This window comes from Zonotrichia leucophrys, chromosome 4A (genome assembly GCF_028769735.1).
Source record: "Zonotrichia leucophrys gambelii isolate GWCS_2022_RI chromosome 4A, RI_Zleu_2.0, whole genome shotgun sequence".
NCBI classification, from domain to species: Eukaryota; Metazoa; Chordata; class Aves; order Passeriformes; family Passerellidae; genus Zonotrichia; species Zonotrichia leucophrys.
Genome location: NC_088174.1, coordinates 11,635,201 through 11,653,367, shown reverse-complemented (window position 1 = coordinate 11,653,367; position 18,167 = coordinate 11,635,201). Strand labels below are relative to the sequence as shown.

Genomic DNA, 18,167 nt, shown 5'->3' with positions numbered 1-18,167 from the left:
GGATTTTCTGTTTTTGGAGATTACAAAACTTGGCTGGACAAGCCTTGGTCTAACTCAATGTTGGCCTAGTTCTGAGCAGGGGATCAGATCAGAGCACATGCTTCTCTACTACATTCTTGTGGTGGGAAGCTCTACAAATGCCTTCAGTGCTTTAGGAATTGAAGACAGACCACATCAGAGCCTAACAAGCCAGATGTTGAATGACATGAAAAAATACTGCAGCTGTGGTTCGTGGTCTCATCCAGAGATATTTGCATGCATGGAGCACTTGTGTGTTGCTCTCAGAGCAGCTCCTCAGGATGCCAGAGTGGCAGCCTCACTGCAGCACAGGAACAGCCAGCCTGGCACCCTGGGCACAGCCTGGAGAGATTGGCCCTGTGCATGGCATGGCTGAAGTGCCTCTGGATGCAGCTGGAACACTGTACTCTGTGTGCAGTGTGAGTTCAGTAAGAAGAGTTAATTAGCCTTATCTGCTGTGTTCTCAGGTAAGTGAAGTTGGCTGAAAGGGTCATTCCTTGGCAAAACCTGTATGTCGCAAAGAATGAAGGCCTTTGTCGGGGACGAGCCATTTGTCGGTGAGGGGAGACTCAGACACTCAATATGAGTGATAAGCAAATTCCAGTTTATTGAAGAGAGCATCAGACACTTATACAGCGAGTAATAAGCTTATGAAAATTCTGTAAGCTAAGCAATCTATTGGTTAAACTATACCATCAACTCTTCCTCATTCCTTAGGGGTTACATCTCTCTTTTCTCATGTCTCTTTCACTGTTTGTTATCTTACCACAGCTAGGCCCAAGGACACCGCTATCTTGCAGGTGCCGGACTTGGAATTAGCCACGGTTTTGTACTTTTCTATTCTCTAGCAGCTAAATTCCCAACACCTGTATTTTCTGTATTAGCTTTTAATTCATTTGTTTTGTGTCAGGCAACAGCTTTTCCTTCCGAAGTCAAAGATTTGACGAAGAGAATCCGCACAGTGCTCATGGCCACTGCTCAGATGAAGGAACACGAGAAGGACCCAGAAATGTTGGTGGATCTCCAGTACAGCTTGGCCAAGTCTTACGCAAGCACCCCCGAGCTCCGGAAGACATGGCTGGACAGCATGGCCAAGATACACGTGAAGAACGGGGACTTCTCAGAGGTAATTTGTGCAATTCAAAACTGATGCACAGCAGGACAGACGTGCAGATGGCATTTTGATAATGTCCCTTTGTGCTTTGCAGGCAGCCATGTGCTATGTTCACGTAGCAGCCCTCGTTGCAGAGTTCCTGCACAGGAAGAGTAAGTGTCTGCTGCTTTGGAGACATGAGGAGGATGATGGTGGGGTTTGGGGGTGTCAGAGCCTTTTTAAAGAAAAGGCTCTCTCAATTTGGTAAATTGTTATTTTATAAACAAGCTGAAAAGGAAAGAGAAATGATTGCAGTGTATAAAGCTAGAAGATGATGAGTAGTTTCTAAGAAATGACAGTTGTTCACACCTGTTCACTTAGACAGCCACACTAGCATGGTGCTAAGTGAAATAAGAGCTGACACATCATATCTTGGTTTAAATGTTCACTTGTATTTTGCATTAGGAAATGTGCTCACTGGGGAAGGCCATGTTAAAAACTGACTCAATATGATCATCAGAATTATTACTATAGGCAGTACAGAAAACTGTAGAATAAAACAGTCAAAATTCAGTCAAGAAATGAGACTGTAGCCTAACCATACACATATGTAAAGAACAATCAAAAAAAAAAGGAGAGTTTTGTGGCTTAGTGCAAAACAGGAAGGAAGGACAGAGCTGTGCGTTCTCAAGTTACACCACATTGCAGGTTTTCTTTTAAATACCTGTTCTGCAGTTGATATATTGACCCCATTTCTCATTTCCATTTAAGGGAGTAATGGTTGAAGTGGACCCTTAACATTTCAGAAAGCTAAGGCTGCATGAACACTGATTGCCTTGGCTGGAAAGTCCTTCAGTGCCCTGCTCAGGGGATTGGAGTCCCTCCAGATTCTGTACTTTGTCTTGGCAGAGTGGGAAAAATCAGGACTTATTCTTGTGATATATATGCACGTTTCACATGGCTGCAGAGAGGGGGGTACTGAAAGTTTGCAATGTTTTATTTGTACACAAAGGCTGCTTACCACAAGTAGTGGTAAAGGAGAACTCCTAAAAGGGAAGAGGAACAAGTCCAAAAGAATATTAAATTAAGTCTGAACATTGAGTTATTTCTGTTACTGGCACTCTTTGCATATACAGAGGCTGGAATGATTCAGTAAATGCTGAACTACCCAAAGCTTTGGGGTACCTACCTGTGCTTCCTTGCTAGGAGTGTACAGCTCTGTGTGCTTACTACCCAGCTCTCCAGCAACAGCTGGGTAGGGATGGAGTTACTTTTCTTCCTTGGTAGCTGGAGCTCTGTTTTGGGTTCAGTATGAGAGTAATGTTGGCAGCACATGGCTGCTTTGGTTGTTTCTCAGTAGCACTTACTCCAAGCCAAGGACTTCTTCAGTGTCTCGTGCTGTGCCAGTGAGGAGCTGCACAAAAACCTGAGAAGGAGAATAGCTGGGGCAGCTGACCTGAACTGGCCAAAGGGATATTTCACATCTCAGAGTGTCGTGCCCAATGCATTTGCAGGGGGAGTTACCTGGAAAGGAGGCCAGTCTGGGACTGGTTTTGGCATTGATCAGTAGGTGATGAGCAAGTGTGTTGTGAATCACTTGATTTTCTTGAGGTTTATATATCTCTCTCTATTATTATTATTTCCTCAGTTTACTGTGTTTCAATTATTAAACTGTTCTTATCTCAACCCATGGGTTTTACTTCTTTTCCCTGATTTTCCTCCTCATCCCACCAGGGCTGAGTGGGGCAGTGAGTGTTGTTGAGTGGTATTGATTTGCCAGCTCAGGTCAAAGTACAGCAGCATGACACATTTGAGATAATTCCACTAATCCATTTGCTTTTGTCTGCTGCAGAACTGTTTCCCAGTGGATGTGCTGCCTTCAGGAAGATCACTCCCAACATTGATGAAGAAGGTGCAATGAAAGAAGATGGTGGCATGATGGATGTACATTACAGTGAGGTGAGGTCCTGTGCTGTAGATAGGAGGATGGGAGGATATTTGATATCTGGCTAGGATTTAGTTTTAGAATTTATTCATATAAGCTCTAACAAATTGCTGTTGTGTACTGGTATCTGTAAACAAGACTGTTCCACTCCAATTTTCCAAGAGAAATCTGTTCTGGAGAATTTTCTGTGTTTGATTCAGACAGGTAAAACTGATGTAAGTTCTTGGTTCTATGAAGAGTTTTTCTAGCACAAAGGCTGAAAAAGCAGCACCCCAACCTCTGCCTGCTGTGTTATGCAAACACTGATGTTGCCAGCACAGGGCAGCACAGCTGGGTGTGGTGTTTCCAAGAAGGGGCAATACAAGTCAAGCTCTGCAAGGGAGAGGTCATCTTAGGGTGCCCCTGGAGTTAGGGCTGTTCTGCAGGACACCATGATAGCAGAACAATCCAGAAACCCTGGCAAGGCCTTGGGGAAGTGGGTAGCTCCTCCCATGAGTCATGAAGCCTCACAAGAACTTCTGCACCATCCCTGTGCAGCTGCCTTGCTTTGGCCGTGTGGCTGAGCAAGGTGGCCCTGCAGCCCAGCTGCCCTTTCATCAGGGCTTGAGGATCCTTGGCATCACAGCCAATACTTGTTCTTTGGGTGTGTTTCTTAGTCACACACCTCTGATCTCCAGTGCTGTCCAAAAACTCTCCAAGAGTTTTTGCATGTTCCTGGGGGAGTAACTAAACATACTTGCTGGCTATTATGCTAATGGCTTATGAAGAATTAATGAACTTTTAAAAAATAACTTGTCCTTTTTCTTCTTCTTCCCCTTTGCCCTCCCCAAAATATAGAATGCCTTTAGAAAGACCAGGAATACACAGTGTTTAAACTTATGTAACTGCAATTACTTGTTCTGGGATCTGATAGAAGTGTCTGAAGTTAAAATGGTTTTATTTTCTAATCTGGAGTGTTAGTAACCCCACCCTTTTGGCTGCTGTCACAGGAGGTCCTGGTGGAGCTGCTGGAGCAGTGCATAGATGGCCTGTGGAAGGCAGAGCGTTATGAAACAATTTCTGAGGTTTCCAAACTGATCATTCCCATTTACGAAAAGCGGCGTGAATTCGAGGTGGGTATTTTCAACTTATTTGCATAGAGCAGGTAATTTTCTAGACTGCTGAGAAATAAAAAACAGGGGACTTTTTTATTTTTGAAGTTATGAGTTACTGAATTAGTGTCAGTAAAGCACACACTGTACCTCATTGCTGGTTATTAAAGAAATTACTGAAAGCAATGATCTGAAAGGTATTTATCAAAGCTAGTGGGTGACTCATGACTATTTAGTGAATAATTGCCACCTTCCTTCCTGTGAAAAAAACCCTTTTGTCATTCCATATGCTCATTGAAGCTGTATTCTTTTTGAGACCTGAGGTTTTTAAGGGTTAAAACCAGAATGAAGGGACAAGATCTTGTGAACTTCAGTGGCAAGTGGAGAGGAAGGAAGGAGGTTGTTCCCAGCCTTGCTCCTTTCCCCATGTGCTATGACCTGTGCTTCAGCTTAGTCCTGGTCCTCTTTCCCTCCCTCTGCATGACCTCTTCCCCTCCGATCCAGCCATAAAACTGAACCTGGGAGGAGGGGGGAAAGCCTTACCTCGACCAATTTGTTCATTGTTAAAGCTATTTTTAATCAAAAAAAGACTTCCTGGGTAAAATATTGCCAGCTGCTCTGTGTGTGAAGGCTCAGTCAGGAAACACCCTGAGACTTAGCCTTCTCTCCAGGGGCAGTGCTGTTCCTGCAGTCTGTGGTACCCTGCAGACCTGACACCAAGCACCTACTTAAAACCAGGTTATTCAAACAAGATTGCATGAGTTCAACCTCTTTAGAAATTAAGGTTTCAGTCCTTCAGAGGATTGTGTTCAGGTGTCTCTGAAGCTTCTGGTGTTAGCTAGAATGTGCTGCTTGGAAAATCCTGCTTTCCTCATAATGTTAAAATCTGATTTCCAGAAACTCACCCAGCTGTACAGAACACTCCACGGAGCCTATGCTAAGATATTGGAAGTAATGCACTCAAGGAAGAGGCTCCTTGGAACCTTTTTCAGAGTGGCCTTTTATGGACAAGTGAGTATACACGCTAGCTTGCCAGCTGCCCCTCACCAGGCATCCTGGCCCAAAAGCTGCTGCTCTGTCAGACCTGGAGTTGAAAAGCTCCTCTGGTGCAGCCACCAGTGTCTACATGAGTGTTTTGGTATTGCACACTGGGGATGAGGCTTTGTATCTGTTTCCAGGAGCACTTGATTTATTATAAAATTTATGATTCTGCTTATAGCGTTTTCTTAAAACAACTCAGCAGTTAGGAAATGCCTTAGTGGGCTCAGAAAATGCTGAGGATTTTTTGTAATTATAGTTATTGTAGTTGCATAGACACAATTTAGTGTGCATAGTATATAACTAGTAACAGTATATAACTATAACCATAGTATATAAACTGTAGTAGTAACAGACTTTTTTTTTTTCCTACAAAAAAATGCTGCTCCCTTCTGGGTATTAGCAGAGTAAAAGGTTATGAGAGAAGCTGGAGGCAAAATATCTGTCAGTGTTGATTGCACACATGTAGAGATAGGTAGTACTGGTGTTAGCTGAGGTAGCTGAAAAACTGAGTAAGATCTGGGGCTCAGAGTCCCAGGAAGTGGCATGATCTTATCGCAGCTCATTGAAGTCTTCTGAGCTTAGAAGCAGTTGTGGTTTTATTTTTTTTCTCCACCTATAGCAGTTAATAAAGTGTGATACCCTCGTCCTTTGTGTCTCTGAACAACCTGCTTCTGCTAGAGGACTCAGCCAAGAGGAGCTGCAGGAACCCTCTTTAGAAAACACCATGTACATTTTACTGGCCTTGCCTTTCTTTATTCTTTCTTTTTGAGGAGATGATAAATACCCCTGAAACCCTCATGGGTTTGTACCTTTGAATGTCACTGTCACAACATATCACAGCAGTGACTTTTGCTGCAGCAGAAATGCATTTTATATTTACCCTCATCTTCCATGTAACTTTGGATATGTAAAGAGTAAATAAGGCTAGCAACAGATAAAAGGAAACAACTGCTGGCTTATTTTTCTGGAAGTTGGAAATAACTGGATCAGCCCTTAAAATTGAGCTGTGGAGCGTCCCAACAACCAGTACTTGATCCAGTTTTGCACTTTGAAGCTTTTCTGGCTTTATATTCCAGCTACACACAGATAGCTTAACGCTGTGTCATGAGTTCTAGCTGGAACAATTCACCAAAGCATGAAGTTCCCATGCTGTTTCCATTATGGTGAGACTGGTGATGCAAACACAGCCTTTGATGTGTTTTGGTCTCCATTTACAGTAAACACACCAAATCCCACTTCCCTGCATACAAGAGGAATTAAAGCACAGGAAACCAATTTTTTTTTTTTTTTTATTGCTTAAAGTCTCTTGCAGCTTACACAAATTCTTGAATTTCAGACTGTTCCTGTGGCTCTGCTGTCAGGGCTTCCTCAACTCACGTATCTTTCTGCTCCTTCTCTGTACCTTGTTTTTGTGGTTTTTTCTCCTGCCTATCTCTTTCTAACCTTCCAAAAGGTCAAATGCAGGCCACACCATCTTCCACATAGTTTAGATTTCTCCTCACTGGTTGTACTCAAGTAGTGATGCATTGTGTTTGTGTTGGTTGAAGAATTTTTTTTTTTAGACCATTTTTGAAGGAAGCTATTAAACAGGCAAAGTTCAGTGAGATTTTATGAGCCATAGTCTTCCAAAACTTTTTGGCTTTCTGAAATGTTAGTAGAAGCTTGCTTTACAAACATCAAATCTAACATAAAGGTTTTCTAAATGAAGAAACACAGCTATTCCTCACTGTTTTTTTTTTTTTGTTTTGTTTTGTTTTGGTTAATGCCAGACATTCTTTGAGGAAGAAGATGGGAAGGAATACGTCTATAAGGAGCCCAAACTGACAGGCCTCTCAGAGATCTCCTTCAGACTTCTTAAACTTTATGGAGAAAAATTTGGTTCAGAGACTGTAAAGATTATCCAGGATTCTAATAAGGTAGAGTTAAACTGTGGAGCTGCAGGAGGATGGCAGAGCATCCCTTCCTTCTGCCAGTGGGAGAATGAGCCCTCTCCTCCATCCTCTTACAAACACCTGGCTTCCACTTGCCCCTGGCATCCTCCTGCTCCTGTGTGTGGAAATGTTGCACAGCTTGACCAGTGCTGGTGCTGCTGTGGCTCCCAGCTGTGAATTCTGACTGGAAATTGCAATCCCCACTGCACTGAGCCTTGCTGAAGGCATTAGAAGCCAGCACTGAGCATCAGGTCTCTGGAAGCAGAGTTACTTCTTGTTGCTTTGATGCTGCAAGTCTAAAAGAAAACCTCTTGGGGCCTTGCAGCCTTAGATGGAATACTTATTTATGCTCCCTGCAAGAGCTGTGCACACCCTTAGGCTGCAGTGGGATTTATCTGGGCAGTGCTGGTGATCCCAAAGCTGGTTTAGTGCAGGTCTGCAGGTTTGGCTGGCCCAGTGCTGCATGAGCACTTGGTCATGGTCTGGACACTTTGTGGTCACATTAAAAGGATTGGCTCAGAACTGTGCTGCCTTGATGGATCAGGGGATGTGGCTGCCTGCTGCAGGAACAGCTTGTTTGGCACCATGCCATGTATTTCTTGTGCCACACCTCTTTGTTTTATCTCCTGGTGCATGGTCTAGACATACCAGCTGAAGGCAAAAGGAGCATTTGGCATGTCATTGGCCTTCCTGCTGTGAGGGCAGATCAGCAGGCATTTGTTTTAAATCAGATCCCAGTGAATAGATTAGCCAATTATAACTTCTTAACCTTTGCTCCCCCTGTGAGTAACCCTCTTATTTCATAGGTCAACATTAAAGACCTTGATCCCAAGTATGCCCATATTCAAGTGACTTATGTGAAGCCCTACTTTGAAGACAAAGAAATGTCTGAAAGAAAAACTGAATTTGAAAGAAATCATAATATCAATAGATTTGTGTTTGAAACTCCTTACACTTTATCTGGAAAAAAGCATGGCAGTGTGGAAGAGCAGTGCAAAAAAAGGACCATTCTAACTAGTAAGTACAAATACCTGAACATGAAACAGTATCAGTAGCTATTAGGAGACCTTTTCTAGCTCATGAAAATATTCAAGAAGTGTGACAAATTCTCTCAGCTCAATCAGAATTATAAGACAATATTCTGGTTGGGAGGGGGAATTTACCTTGTGTTTTTTATGTGCACATTTTTACAGATTAAAAAATCTTCCTGGTAAATTATAGCCTTGTTTGGGATTTCACATCCCCAGGGGCAAGAATCTGCTTGTATATGTTCTATGAAGAGTATTCCTATGTGCTGCTCACATGACTTCTCAATCTATACATTTCTTTTCTTGTTTCTGCTAGCTTTGAACTCCTTTCCATATGTTAAGAAGAGAATTCCAGTCAATTATGAACATCAAGTTAATTTGAAGCCAATTGATGTCGCTACTGATGAAATAAAGGACAAGACAGCAGAGCTGCAGCAACTGTGCAGCTCTGCTGGTGACGTTGACATGATCCAGCTGCAGCTCAAACTGCAGGGCTGTGTCTCTGTGCAGGTCAGTCTGTTTGATGTCTGCTCACAATTGCATTTGCATGCACAGCTCGGGGTGAGGCATGGTCACAGCACATTTACTTTCCAGAAATCATTAACTACCCAGGCTTCAGGGCTGCCCTGCTCCAGCTCAGCCTCTCTGTCACCTTCAGTGCTACACACACAGCTGGCTCAGGGGAATAAACATTTCCTCCAGTGCTGTTTACAGTGTCAAATCCAAGTGTAATTGCACATTAATTAGCCATAAGTAACTGCTGAAACATGCTTAAGGTTGTACTGTAAGGATCAGGCACAAAGAGCTTTTTGTGAGTCTGCCTTCTCAAGCTGGATGAGTGACCTTAGGACTCAGACCATGCTGCTTTTCCACACAGAAATAAGAGGAAAATATGAGGAAACAATCTTAATATCTCTTTTTATCTCAGCAGGAGTTCTAGCATTAATGATTTCTTCTTTCATTCCAGGTTAATGCTGGTCCTTTGGCCTATGCCAGAGCTTTCCTAAGTGACAGCCAGTCCAGCAAATATCCTGCTAAGAAGGTGAATGAGTTAAAAGAAATGTTCAGGTAGGATTTCTAATGTAATAAAAACTAGCAGCTGGCTGGAAGATGGTACCTGCTCTGATTATGTTTTTGTCTGTCTCCAAACTCAGCAGATGCTGGATACTTAAATATGTCTTATAAAGATCCAAGTCTTATGGGGTTGTGGGTGCTCACACATTTGAAAAAAGCCAATGAAATGATATATATCAGGATTATATATATCAAGATATATGTTCCCAAGTCCAGGGCTGGGCTCTCCATGAGGAGATTTGCCTGAACACTTGCTTCAACAGTTTCTGTGGGTTTTTGAGATTATCACATAAAGTATGTTTGAAAACCAAAGATCTGACAGTCCAGGGGCTCAAGAGTCTGATATTGTGCATTGTTTGCCAGTTTTTCCAAGGGGATTTTTTGCTAGCTGATGATGAACTTAAAATACTTTAAAGAAAATCCTTTCTCAGTTTATGGAAGAGCGCTGATCTTGTTTCTGTTGCTAATTTTTGAAACTGTGTGACTTGCGCAGGTGTTTTTCCAATTTCTGGACCTCTCAGGTGCAACCAGCTGCCCACCAGCCCCTTCTGTGCTGGTGGCTCCCATTTCACCCATTTCTTCATTCTCATTGTATGAAGAAAGCAGCATTTGGGCCAATCCCCTTCTCCTTCCGTGTACCAAGCGACCTGGCAGTCAGGGAGCAATCCCTGAGAACATGCCATGCATGGTTGTACTCTCCAGCCTTGCAGTGCAAACACTGTCTCCATTTCTATTGTGAATGTATTTTTATTGAGCTTTATAAAAAAGGAAAATATGTGTGTTAAATGAAGCAAAGGAACAATAACAGACCTCAGAAAGAGCATTACAGGTCCCCATGGGGTGAATTTCCTTCTGGAGGGTGCCTGACCTCTGACAGCCCTGCTGTGTCACACACACTCAGCTCTGGCCAGCCCTGCAGGACTGGCTGTGCCACCTCCTGAGGATCCAGGCTACAGGAGCTCCAGCAGAAAGCCCAATGCCTGTGTTGCTGTCCCTCTTCATTCCCTGATTCCCTGGGCCAGGGATACCCCTGGAATTTGTCTTGTCCCAGACACAGCAGAACAGGGGGTGGGAAATACTGAGATCCGCCTGTCTGTTCAGTTGCTTGCTTTGATAGAAGACTGGGCTGTTGTAATGCCCCAAGTTCATTCCTTTACTCCCCAGGAAGTTCATCCAAGCCTGTGGAATTGCTCTGGAGCTCAACGAGCGTCTCATTAAGGAGGATCAAGTGGAGTACCACGAGGGGTTAAAGTCAAACTTCCAGGATATGGTGAAAGAGCTTTCTGACATCATCCATGAACAGGCACGTACTGCACATGGGGAGCCCACAGAGGTGGCTCTCTGTGCTGGAAAGCTGACTAAGCTGAGAGCTGGCTGGGAACTGAAAATGCGATCACTCCTCGTGTTCTGTAGCTAAATATGAACGGGCGAGTAAGCAAATGTGAAATTAGGCTGTAGAGTTGGTGGGTTCCTAAAACTGCTTGCTGTTGACTGGAGATCTCAGCCTGATGTTGGTATTCAGAGTGCTGCAGGGTGGAGTCTTCAGGACACACCACTGCCTGCCATGGCCATCAGAAATCCTGTGCCATGTTCTGCATCGTATTTGAAAATTATAAGGAGGTCATAGGTCAAAGTTCTCTGGCAGAATTTCCATTTCCTCGGTTATAGCCAGCTCATGGGTTTTTTTTAATGTTGTATTTCCTTATATATGTTTTCTTACAATTTTGGCCTAATGCCAACATGCCATTTCTATGCACTGTTAGAATTCATGCTAGTTTATCTGATCTATGATTTTATGTTTTCTTGGGTCTTTCTAGGAAAATACTTTTTAATAGTAGCATCAGAGAGGTGAGAGATTCAAAGACCAGTTGTACTTCTATCTAGAGTTATGCTGTGAAATTAGATGAGAATTATATTTCTGAAGTAATTTCCATGCCTCTGCTCTTTAATGTTGCCTTCATTATGATGAAAGAAAGCTTGTAGAGTTATAGCATCAAGGATATAAAATCAACAATACAGACTGCATTGTGGTTCATACAACTTGAAATTTAAAAGAATGCTTTCAGGATCTCCCAGTTAGTCAATATACAGTCTATGTGTGACTATGAATTAAGGATGCAACATGTTAACTCAATAAAAATGAGTTGCGTAGTTAGTTGAGTAGTTGTTCACACTAAGTGAAAAATCTACAAATGGCAAAATAATACAAGTGCACCAGCCTGCTGTTTCTAAATGAGGTTGATTTACAATGAAATAATGCTTATGGGAATCAGAGTCTGGTTATGGAATAGTACAATATCATTTCAGGGAGGGCAGCAGTCTCATGATGGGGATGAATTTTGTTGTAGGAGTGTAAGGGTGGATCCATTCAGAGTGACTGCTGCATTTCTGTTGCTTTTGTAAGATTCCCCTTCTATTCTGCTCGTGGCCACCATTGTTTTAGTATGCAAACTATTGATTTTGCACATTTGCCACACTGGTTTTTTCATTGCCACTACCTGCAGAGAAGCTTGTTCACAAGAGCTGCCACCTGCTTACTCTAAGCTGTTTGCCAGTGCCAAGACTTCTAATTTGCATGCAGCTGCTGAAACTTTTGTGGCTTTTGAATTTTGCAATATTCAAATCAAAATCAAATCACTCAGTCCTGCACTGTCAAAGTACAATAGCTAAGATTATTTTAGCACAAAGAAGCATTGTTAAAACACACCCCCTGCTACCTCAATAGATTTATCCACTGCTGTGTTGTCTTTGCTTAACGGGCAAAGTATGACTGAAGTGTCCAAGTGAAGGGCTCCCTTGGAAGGATATACTTTTCACTTTCTTCTTGTAATAGCTCAAAAGGCACCTTAAAATACCATGTTTATGAACACTGTTCTTTATAGTTGCACAACATGATGTACAGCAGCTGACTGGAACTTTTCATTGCCATCAAATGACCTAATATCTAACAAATTCATCCTAATGGAATAAGTTTTTTTTTCTTATTTTGCAACATTACTCAGTTAAATGTAACAAGTATAGTGCATTAACTTAGGGCTCTCACTGCAAATAGCATATGCTTTTGTAAGTATTGTCAGTGTCCTAAAGCGGCACAGGCATTGCCCTTTGTTTGAGAAGCAAGAGCAGATGGTAATTGAAAAAGAGCAGCCTGTGACCTATTTACAGATTAAGCTACAATGTAAACACAGAAAATTTATAAACTGCAGCTGAACAGGTCCAGGAAATTCCAGAGACTGGCAGAAAGCTGGATTTCCAGAGACTGTTTATGATGGCCAGTGATCTCAGTTTCACTACTGCAATTTCAAAGTAAACTAACTTGACTGGTGAACCACATGGTGAAAATAAATGCACAGTCAGCTCTGCCATTCCAGCTGGATCCTGTGCTGTCAGGGTGTCCTTCAGGCTGCAGAGTACAAAATGTGGACACAGAGGGAGTGAGTGTCTTTGAGATTTAGCTGCATGTACTCCCCATGCTCACAAAAAACCTATTAGAATTCTGTTACTGCTGAGACATAATAAAAATTGTTATACAGAGAACTCTTTCTTTTCCACAGTGCATAGTTGTAACTAAAAGTGATCCAGCAATACACAGAATGGTGTTTGAATTAATGCTAATAGAAATCACTAAACTATTCTTCTTTCTCATTTCTTTGTTACGCTGCCTTTGTGAAACAGCTTTGAAGACAAGGTTGGATATCTCTTTTGCATACCTTTTTAAACAGCTTGATTATCATAATGAAGCGAAACCTGTACTGAATTTGTGATTGTCTTGCTTTGTTTAGATCTATCATGAAGACACAATGCATTCACCGTGGATGCAGGACTCCCTTCACGTCTTCTGTGCCATCAGTGGAACCTCTGGCGATGGAAGTTACTGCTCACTCCGACCCACTGCTGACATATAAACATATCAGTCATGTCTTACAGAGCCTCCTCAGGAATTCTTGGAACTGTACAAAGGATGTTCAAAACCATCCACGATGAGCAAAGATTGAATTGCAGGGTGGTTTGATTTGTTTTGCTTAGGGTTTTTTTTTTCCCCACAACAAAAGTTGCCATGCTTTCAAACAGGGTGCTTGCTTATTTTGCTGAGCAACATTGAAAGTGCCTGGACATTGCACCACTGTGCTTGTTTTCTACTATTTTTTTTAAGCTAAATGAACAGCAGGATGTGGAAAGGCAATTATCTAAACACATGTTGAATTGCTGAACTATGAATCAAAATAATGACGTACTGTGTAAAGTTGTACAATGGAATATAATAAAATGTAAAACTACTTTGTAAATAGAGGGACTGTAGAGTATATAGAAATTAGCATTTTATCATATTTGCTGCTAAAAGCTTTGTTGGACAGGGGATGTGAAGGAGAAATTCTATTTACTGGTAAGAGACCTTTCTCTTTTAAAAAGTGACTTGGGGTCCACATAGCCCTATTGCACTCAATAACAGTAAACTTGCCCTAGTCTGGAATAATAAAACCTAAGTCAGAAATTATAATTTTCATACATCCTCAGAGCAGATATTTCTAAAGTAATCTCCATGAAAGTTGAGCTTACTGTAGCTGATTCCAATTTTGGATAAATTTTCACAGCTGCAGGAGAGGATGGATTGTACTCACTGAGAGCAAACCTGAGAGATGTGTCATTTGATATGAGTTTTCTCCTGCTTGCCACTCATCGTCTCACACAGATAGGAACTCTGAGAACAGCTTAAATTGAATTGGAAATTATAAGGTGCTTTAATAAATTTCGGAAAAATTATAATAATCAGAGAGATGTGGTTTAAAAACTTGCAGCTCATCAAAATAACTTATACAAAATTGAGGGATTGTTAGCACCACAAGTCATGCATGTTCCCTCCTGTTAAGCAGATTTGTTCTCTGTAAGCTCATTGTTTTTGTCTGATAGGTGGTTGGAGAAAATGTATTTTCCAGAATTCTTTTATTCCTTCTTCCCCTTCCCAAAGCTTTCATACATTCTCTGCCTCTTTTTTAATATCACGCTTTAGATTCAGAAAGAAGAACACAGTTCAGTAATTCTTTTATCCAGCGACATTTTTAACATCCGTGTTTTTCAACAATTGTAAATATGGTTCCAGCAGTTCATATGGGAAGGGTGGGAGTTTTAAGGATATGTAAAAAAAATGTCATAATAAAAGGACTTCAGCTGGGTATTTAGCTTGGCTGTAGTGTCTATAAAATGTTAAGCTTCTACGTTTTTGTGACAAAAATTATCTTCAAATAGTAACTGGACCACATTTCAAAATGTTTATTATGCATGATTCTAAATACCTACAATTATTTGTATTCTGAGAAAATAATGTTGTGATCCATGAATTCACCCATTAGCTGTTTCAAGCAAAATACAGATGTGCCTATAACAAACCAGCCACATTTCTGCCTCTATGTGCTTTTGTGCCAGACAGGCTCTAAATTTAGCACAAACTTTAAGTAAGAGGAAGAGAGATTAGTGTGTGTAAATATGGTTAGCACCTTCCTCATTGTTATCTTTCAACAAATAACATTTAAAAGCATGTAGTGAGAGTTTTCCAAATTACTTTACTAAGAGGTGTGAAGTTCATTATTAGTCAATCCAATACAAGATACCTTTGGAGCTAATTGACCTCTAAATATCAGTAGTAAAAGAATATCTTGACTAGAGTTAGCAGATGTATGAGATGCAGACATCCAAAAGCTCTTGCTTGCACTGTAGCTCTGTCAGATACTACAGAAAACCTCCTTTTCCTGGATTTGCAGGGAGATCCTTATGCATGTTTTTGGACGTTTTTAATGTTCTGAGATAATATATTGTTGGCTGAATTTTCAATTTTTATTCCTTATCTTTACTGGAATTCCAGTGGAATTCTTACTTGTATCTTCAGATATCTTTTAATGGTCCAAGATGAGTTTTTGTCTGAACTTCTGAAGCTGTTGATATTGGAGTTGTTCTGCCATTTCACTGTCATATACTGGGAAGCTGTCACAGTAACTGGGGCCAAAAAAGAAGTGCTTAATATCAGTCCAGTTAGGATATATACAGTCACTGCATTTCAGAAGATATATTTATTTGTGGTTTTAATGAATTACATAAATGATATGCCCTAAGAATTAGCCTTCTGTCCTGCTAAATAATTTTTCTGGGTTTTCTACAGTAAATTCTCCTTTTTAGATTGGTTATAAAAAGACTGATAACAAACCAGCTTGTTTTTCCTTTGTGTATTCAACCCATCTAGAAAGGATGAGGAGTGGCCATTATTTTACAGCTGTTTTTGGATGATGATGCCAAGAAGATGATCACATTTTCTCTATCTATCGTTTTCTTACTTAATTATCCCAGTTTTGGGAAATTCTCCAGATCTTTTCTTATTTATGGCTGAAAGAGCTTAACTCACAGATATATCTGGAGATTGTACTGTATATGTGCCTGTTTTAAGTAGCTGATACCCACACTGGGTACATCATATTTGCTACCTGTTTGAGAAGAATAGAAATGTCTATTATCATTAACATTTTTTATTTTCTTATCTTGTCTAAGGAATGGCTGGATTTTTTAGTCTTGAAAAATCAGTGGAACATATTTCAAATGACATCCTGGCACGCACTCTTTCTGTACCTCAGTTTGGCTACATTACATATTTTATTTGTGTGCCTCTAATTATTTTTGCTGTAAAACTGCTGTGTAATACATCGTGTCTTCAGAATGGATGCCTTGGTAATTTTGCATAAAAGGAAAAGAAATGGGATGCAGTATCTGTGAGGATTAAGAGGAGTTGGCTATTCAAAGTATCAGGATTTGTTTGGATAATGGGATGTGTCAGAGCCAGATGGTTTACAAATAGGACATACAAAGCAACAAAGGGTCTGCCAGAATTTTATGTACAATAATTTGTTTTTAGAGATTTACCAAGTAAGCAAAGTATAAACATTTTCTCTCTTGGACCTACTGCTTTTTTTCTCTCTGCAGAGGGTTTAGAAAGTATCAGTTTAAGAAAAATAACCTCAGAACTCCATTTCCTCTCTCACAAAAAATCTGGAATGAAGAGCTTACTGCAGAAAATTATGTATTTTTACATATTATTTGATGTTCTAATCTTCTTCTGATATCAGGACTTTTCATGAGATCGGCCAGCAAATGAAAAATCATGGATGAGAAAATACCTGTAGCGTGTAATGTTTGGTTTTGTTCCAGAAGACCTTTGAACACTCACAACATGGTATTTTGATATCACATAAGACTTTACATAAACATAATACCTGTGTCTTAGAGTACATAAAATATGTTTGTTTTCCCTTTCTAAAGATACCAAATTCCAGGGATTCCCCATTATGATTTGAGTAACTTGGCTCAAAAGAACTGGAGAAGAATATAAGTGAAAATTATGGGCTCAAAAACTTTATAGAAATGAAATTACATCTTACCCAATTTACCCACTTGAGGAGAGTAGCACATGTTGATCTGATGTTCACAGAAATGAGTTCTCTAACTGAAAAGGGGGTTCTTACTCTGTTCAGGAGCACTGTGTACAGCTAATTCTTATGCATCTAGACTGTAGTACTTCAAATAATAGGCTTATGCCAAGCAGTGGCAAACCAATTGTGATACAGAGATAATATTTCAGCTGGATGTAATTTACTCTCTTCTCATGTAAATCTAACACCTGTGCTCCATAATCATAACAGGAGTGCTTTTATCCTGCATGTTTACCTTTGAGTGTTGTACCAGCCCTGTTTAAACTTCTGTGCATGAAAGAACAACACCTCCCGTTTGCCTTGGTTCTTAAATGCTGTACTGGACACAGAGGGTGAACAGAGCTGCTCCAGAGCTTCCTGAGACCTGCCATCCTATGCTGTTCTTTTTACTTCCTTTTTCTTGAATAATGAGTAATTTTGACAAGAACCCAGGGAAAAAAAGTCACATTGCAGTCAAGTTCAGAGTTTATTCCAGGTCAAAATAAAAGACTAGAAAATCAGGAAAAATAAGTGTTTCAATAACCATGTTTTGCCTAGGGGGGTTTTTTTGTGTGTTTGTTTGTTTTCCTCATTTCACAGAACAGGGTGAGTGATCAGAAGCTAATAGCAGTGCAAGATTCATGGGACTAAACCCTAGTGCACTGAGCTATCACATATGCACCCCCTAAAAAAGGTTACCAAAATAAATCTTCAAATACAGAAGTGCACCAAGTGAAATGGTGAATACTAAACTATTCAGCAATAAATAGAAGATTTAAAAATCTGACTTAAAAATCCTAAAGGAGCATGAGCACTACAACATCCAGCTCAGGGAAATCCCACAAACATGATTCATCGGGAAAACAGTCATACACACAAATTTATCAATAGAAACAAGATCTGAATCACAAGTAATTAAATATCCCAGCAGATGACCCTACTTTCCTAAAAAAAATCTGGTAAGTTTGTGGTTGTGTTTTTGCTCTGTTCTAAAGTTACAATTTTCGGACTTTTGCTCTTTGAGGATGTATTTATTATTGCTCTTCTTCAACTGGCTCAACCTACAAGGTGGTTACAATAATGTACATGCCCAGGCAGCTGAACTAGCTCTTACATTATGTAATGTAAGTCAGGTATAATTGTTATTTACCTCACCAGAGGATAAAGGAAAAACTGCTTTTTTTACTTCTATCTTCTGGGGCTTCTGTATGGAGCTCTTGCAAGCCTTGGCCAAACAGCTGTAAAACCAGGTTTGTGCCCTGCCTCCCTTGGTGAGTAAAGGCCAAATAAAGCCCTTGCCAAATAAGTAGGTAAATCAAATAGATCTTCATACTTCGGGAATAGTGAGTAGAAAAGTTGATGCATGGGCTTGTGATAGAATTTATCAGAGGGGAGATACAACATTGGCACAAACGTGCTGGGTTCCATGCCCGCCCAAAAGTGCTCTTCAAAGGAGGTGGGTTTTATTCCACAAAGTTTCTCTTTTCCAGCAGGGCTT

The 18,167-nt window shown here is 40.7% G+C and overlaps 1 protein-coding gene across 4 annotated transcripts in view; it reads left to right on the top strand.

The window, feature by feature from the left end:
* The window catches only part of DOCK11 (dedicator of cytokinesis 11), a 75,728-nt gene extending 61,114 nt beyond the window's left edge, over positions 1 to 14,614 (top strand). For 3 of the 4 annotated variants that reach the window (XM_064712543.1, XM_064712544.1, XM_064712542.1), the window contains 11 exons: positions 929 to 1,144; positions 1,227 to 1,284; positions 2,964 to 3,070; positions 4,046 to 4,168; positions 5,045 to 5,158; positions 6,958 to 7,104; positions 7,926 to 8,136; positions 8,464 to 8,657; positions 9,115 to 9,215; positions 10,386 to 10,524; positions 13,004 to 14,614. In XM_064712543.1, coding sequence (XP_064568613.1) covers positions 929 to 1,144; positions 1,227 to 1,284; positions 2,964 to 3,070; positions 4,046 to 4,168; positions 5,045 to 5,158; positions 6,958 to 7,104; positions 7,926 to 8,136; positions 8,464 to 8,657; positions 9,115 to 9,215; positions 10,386 to 10,524; positions 13,004 to 13,126 — 1,533 coding nt within the window. In that variant the 3' untranslated portion in view covers positions 13,127 to 14,614. Of the gene's footprint in view, positions 1 to 928; positions 1,145 to 1,226; positions 1,285 to 2,963; positions 3,071 to 4,045; positions 4,169 to 5,044; positions 5,159 to 6,957; positions 7,105 to 7,925; positions 8,137 to 8,463; positions 8,658 to 9,114; positions 9,216 to 10,385; positions 10,525 to 12,896; positions 12,910 to 13,003 lie in introns of all 4 variants that reach the window. The other variant, XM_064712545.1, reaches the window with a different exon arrangement.
* The last annotated feature ends 3,553 nt before the right edge of the window (positions 14,615 to 18,167 follow it).